Raw genomic sequence first — 5,638 nt, 5'->3', positions numbered from 1 at the left:
TCCTGTCCTTATGTAACCTCTGACCTCTGACCTCTCTCCACCAGGTAGTGTCCAGAGAGAGCCTTGGTAGCAGGAACACTATACCTGATCCTGTCCTTATGTAACCTCTGACCTCTGACCTCTCTCCACCAGGTAGTGTCCAGAGAGAGCCTTGGTAGCAGGAACACTATACCTGATCCTGTCCTTATGTAACCTCTGACCTCTGACCTCTCTCTCCACCAGGTAGTGTCCAGAGAGAGCCTGGTAGGGGGAACACTATACCTGATCCTGTCCTTATGTAACCTCTGACCTCTCTCCACCAGGTAGTGTCCAGAGAGAGCCTTGGTAGCAGGAACACTATACCTGATCCTGTCCTTATGTAACCTCTGACCTCTCTCTCCACCAGGTAGTGTCCAGAGAGAGCCTTGGTAGCAGGAACACTATACCTGATCCTGTCCTTATGTAACCTCTGACCTCTGACCTCTCTCTCCACCAGGTAGTGTCCAGAGAGAGCCTTGGTAGCAGGAACACTATACCTGATCCTGTCCTTATGTAACCTCTGACCTCTCTCTACCAGGTAGTGTCCAGAGAGAGCCTTGGTAGCAGGAACACTATACCTGATCCTGTCCTTATGTAACCTCTGACCTCTGACCTCTCTCCACCAGGTAGTGTCCAGAGAGAGCCTTGGTAGCAGGAACACTATACCTGATCCTGTCCTTATGTGACCTCTGACCTCTGACCTCTCTCTCCACCAGGTAGTGTCCAGAGAGAGCCTTGGTAGCAGGAACACTATACCTGATCCTGTCCTTATGTAACCTCTGACCTCTGACCTCTCTCTCCACCAGGTAGTGTCCAGAGAGAGCCTTGGTAGCAGGAACACTATACCTGATCCTGTCCTTATGTAACCTCTGACCTCTCTCCACCAGGTAGTGTCCAGAGAGAGCCTTGGTAGCAGGAACACTATAGCTGATCCTGTCCTTATGTAACCTCTGATCTCTGACCTCTCTCCACCAGGTAGTGTCCAGAGAGAGCCTTGGTAGCGGGAACACTATACCTGATCCTGTCCTTATGTAACCTCTGACCTCTCTCCACCAGGTAGTGTCCAGAGAGAGCCTTGGTAGCAGGAACACTATACCTGATCCTGTCCTTATGTAACCTCTGACCTCTCTCCACCAGGTAGTGTCCAGAGAGAGCCTTGGTAGCAGGAACACTATACCTGATCCTGTCCTTATGTAACCTCTGACCTCTGACCTCTCTCTCCACCAGGTAGTGTCCAGAGAGAGCCTTGGTAGCAGGAACACTATACCTGATCCTGTCCTTATGTAACCTCTGACCTCTGACCTCTCTCTCCACCAGGTAGTGTCCAGAGAGAGCCTTGGTAGCGGGAACACTATACCTGATCCTGTCCTTATGTAACCGCTGACCTCTCTCCACCAGGTAGTGTCCAGAGAGAGCCTTGGTAGCAGGAACACTATACCTGATCCTGTCCTTATGTAACCTCTGACCTCTGACCTCTCTCCACCAGGTAGTGTCCAGAGAGAGCCTTGGTAGCGGGAACACTATACCTGATCCTGTCCTTATGTAACCTCTGACCTCTCTCCACCAGGTAGTGTCCAGAGAGAGCCTTGGTAGCAGGAACACTATACCTGATCCTGTCCTTATGTAACCTCTGACCTCTGACCTCTCTCCACCAGGTAGTGTCCAGAGAGAGCCTTGGTAGCAGGAACACTATACCTGATCCTGTCCTTATGTAACCTCTGACCTCTGATCTCTCTCTCCACCAGGTAGTGTCCAGAGAGAGCCTTGGTAGCAGGAACACTATACCTGATCCTGTCCTTATGTAACCTCTGACCTCTGACCTCTCTCCACCAGGTAGTGTCCAGAGAGAGCCTTGGTAGCAGGAACACTATACCTGATCCTGTCCTTATGTAACCTCTGACCTCTGACCTCTCTCCACCAGGTAGTGTCCAGAGAGAGCCTAGCAGCCATGCAGCGAGAACAGCAGGACATGGAACTTAACAACCAGAACCCCTGGACCTTCCAGAGGATCGCCAGGGGCAACATGCTGGGGGTCAGGAGGGTCCTCAGCCCCTTTGACCTCCACAATCACGGGAAGTACAGCGGAAAGTTCCACAACCCAGGGAGGGTGTGAGGGGGGGGGGGTCGTGGTGGTGCCCTCAAATACATTTTAACAGCTGCCTCCGACTGCTCTCTGGAACATGGCTTGCATCCATAATGACAGCCTATACGGGGCAGGACTTTCGACCAGAGCCCAGGTGTGATGTACAACGCAGCCCATGTGACCAAAATGGCTGCCAGTCACCGTGGAGAATTCTCTCCTTCTGTGCGACTCCCTTTATTGTAATGTAGCCTGTTACTGGATGTCCCAGATCAGTGATTGGTGTCCAATCAGGAAAGAATAAAGATACTTGTCTGAAATGTTCTGTGTAAATGACTGTTTTAATCTGAAGCGATCTGAAGTATGACAGTTGGTGCCAATGGATTTTTAATGTTGGATTGATTGATTGATTGATTGATTGATAGATTTTGATGACCATTAACGTTGTTTGGAGATAATTTTGTGCCGATCTCTCCAACCAATACGTTTGACTCAAAGTGATCCACCGGGTCATGTGATGTTGTTAGACTCCAACTCCTCGAGTCCAGTTTATTTGTCGTATGTACAGGATACACGTGATACACAGTACAATGAAATGATGACTACAGGTTCGCTCATTTAGTTGAGGTGGCTATAGACAATACGTTTCCACAACTGTCTCTATAATATCATGGAATGGAACCACAAAGTCCAAGTAAGGAAGCAGTGTATACAGTTGGTATTCATTACGTTTCTCCATGAACACATCATATAATATGAAAGCGTCATAGTTAATCGACAAGTGTATTATGTAACCATCTAACCAGTATATTATATAGCTCCACCCCATCTAACCAGTATATTATATAGCTCCACCCCATCTAACCAGTATATTATATAGCTCCACCCCATCTAACCAGTATATTATATAGCTACACCCCATCTAACCAGTATATTATATAGCTACACCCCATCTATCCAGTATATTATATAGCTACACCCCATCTAACCAGTATATTATATAGCTACACCCCATCTAACCAGTATATTATATAGCTACACCCCATCTAACCAGTATATTATATAGCTACACCCCATCTAACCAGTATATTATATAGCTCCACCCCATCTAACCAGTATATTATATAGCTACACCCCATCTAACCAGTATATTATATAGCTACACCCCATCTAACCAGTATATTATATAGCTACACCCCATCTAACCAGTATATTATATAGCTACACCCCATCTAACCAGTATATTATATAGCTACGCCCCATCTAACCAGTATATTATATAGCTACACCCCATCTAACCAGTATATTATATAGCTACACCCCATCTAACCAGTATATTATATAGCTCCACCCATCTAACCAGTATATTATATAGCTACACCCCATCTAACCAGTATATTATATAGCTACACCCCATCTAACCAGTATATTATATAGCTAAACCCCATCTAACCAGTACAGTATATTATATAGCTACACCCCATCTAACCAGTATATTATATAGCTACACCCCATCTAACCAGTATATTATATAGCTACACCCCATCTAACCAGTATATTATATAGCTACACCCCATCTAACCAGTACAGTATATTATATAGCTACACCCCATCTAACCAGTACAGTATATTATATAGCTACACCCCATCTAACCAGTATATTATATAGCTACACCCCATCTAACCAGTATATTATATAGCTACACCCCATCTAACAAGTATATTATATAGCTCCACCCCATCTAACCAGTATATTATATAGCTACACCCCATCTAACCAGTATATTATATAGCTACACCCCATCTAACCAGTATATTATATAGCTACACCCCATCTAACCAGTATATTATATAGCTACACCCCATCTAACCAGTATATTATATAGCTACACCCCATCTAACCAGTATATTATATAGCTACACCCCATCTAACCAGTACAGTATATTATATAGCTACACCCCATCTAACCAGTACAGTATATTATATAGCTACACCCCATCTAACCAGTATATTATATAGCTACACCCCATCTAACCAGTATATTATATAGCTACACCCCATCTAACCAGTATATTATATAGCTACACCCCATCTAACCAGTATATTATATAGCTACACCCCATCTAACCAGTACAGTATATTATATAGCTACACCCCATCTAACCAGTACAGTATATTATATAGCTACACCCCATCTAACCAGTATATTATATAGCTACACCCCATCTAACCAGTATATTATATAGCTACACCCCATCTAACCAGTATATTATATAGCTACACCCCATCTAACCAGTATATTATATAGCTACACCCCATCTAACCAGTATATTATATAGCTACACCCCATCTAACCAGTATATTATATAGCTACACCCCATCTAACCAGTATATTATATAGCTACACCCCATCTAACCAGTATATTATATAGCTACACCCCATCTAACCAGTATATTATATAGCTACACCCCATCTAACCAGTACAGTATATTATATAGCTACACCCCATCTAACCAGTACAGTATATTATATAGCTACACCCCATCTAACCAGTATATTATATAGCTACACCCCATCTAACCAGTACAGTATATTATATAGCTACACCCCATCTAACCAGTATATTATATAGCTCCACCCCATCTAACCAGTATATTATATAGCTACACCCCATCTAACCAGTATATTATATAGCTACACCCCATCTAACCAGTATATTATATAGCTACACCCCATCTAACCAGTATATTATATAGCTACACCCCATCTAACCAGTACAGTATATTATATAGCTACACCCCATCTAACCAGTATATTATATAGCTACACCCCATCTAACCAGTATATTATATAGCTACACCCCATCTAACCAGTATATTATATAGCTACACCCCATCTAACCAGTATATTATATAGCTCCACCCCATCTAACCAGTATATTATATAGCTACACCCCATCTAACCAGTACAGTATATTATATAGCTACACCCCATCTAACCAGTATATTATATAGCTACACCCCATCTAACCAGTACAGTATATTATATAGCTACACCCCATCTAACCAGTACAGTATATTATATAGCTACACCCCATCTAACCAGTACAGTATATTATATAGCTACACCCCATCTAACCAGTATATTATATAGCTACACCCCATCTAACCAGTATATTGTATAGCTACACCCCATCTAACCAGTATATTATATAGCTACACCCCATCTAACCAGTATATTATATAGCTACACCCCATCTAACCAGTATATTATATAGCTACACCCCATCTAACCAGTACAGTATATTATATAGCTACACCCCATCTAACCAGTACAGTATATTATATAGCTACACCCCATCTAACCAGTATATTATATAGCTACACCCCATCTAACCAGTATATTATATAGCTACGCCCCATCTAACCAGTATATTATATAGCTACACCCCATCTAACCAGTATATTATATAGCTACACCCCATCTAACCAGTACAGTATATTATATAGCTACACCCCATCTAACCAGTATATTATAT

At 42.7% G+C, this 5,638-nt stretch overlaps 1 protein-coding gene across 2 annotated transcripts in view; it reads left to right on the top strand.

The window, feature by feature from the left end:
* The window catches only part of LOC311125761 (large ribosomal subunit protein uL16m-like), an 8,453-nt gene extending 6,041 nt beyond the window's left edge, over window positions 1-2,412 (top strand). Inside the window, exon 5 of one of the 2 annotated variants that reach the window (XM_084199788.1) lies at window positions 1,940-2,412. In XM_084199788.1, the coding sequence (XP_084055914.1) occupies window positions 1,940-2,131 (192 nt within the window). In that variant the 3' untranslated portion in view covers window positions 2,132-2,412. Of the gene's footprint in view, window positions 50-1,939 lie in introns of those variants that run through there. The other variant, XM_084199789.1, reaches the window with a different exon arrangement.
* The last annotated feature ends 3,226 nt before the right edge of the window (window positions 2,413-5,638 follow it).

The sequence above is a fragment of the Coregonus lavaretus genome, assembly GCF_964263955.1.
Source record: "Coregonus lavaretus genome assembly, contig: HAP1_SCAFFOLD_610, whole genome shotgun sequence".
Lineage (NCBI taxonomy): Eukaryota > Metazoa > Chordata > Actinopteri > Salmoniformes > Salmonidae > Coregonus > Coregonus lavaretus.
Note: the sequence above shows the minus strand (reverse complement) of the source record. Positions and strands in the feature narration are given on the sequence as shown.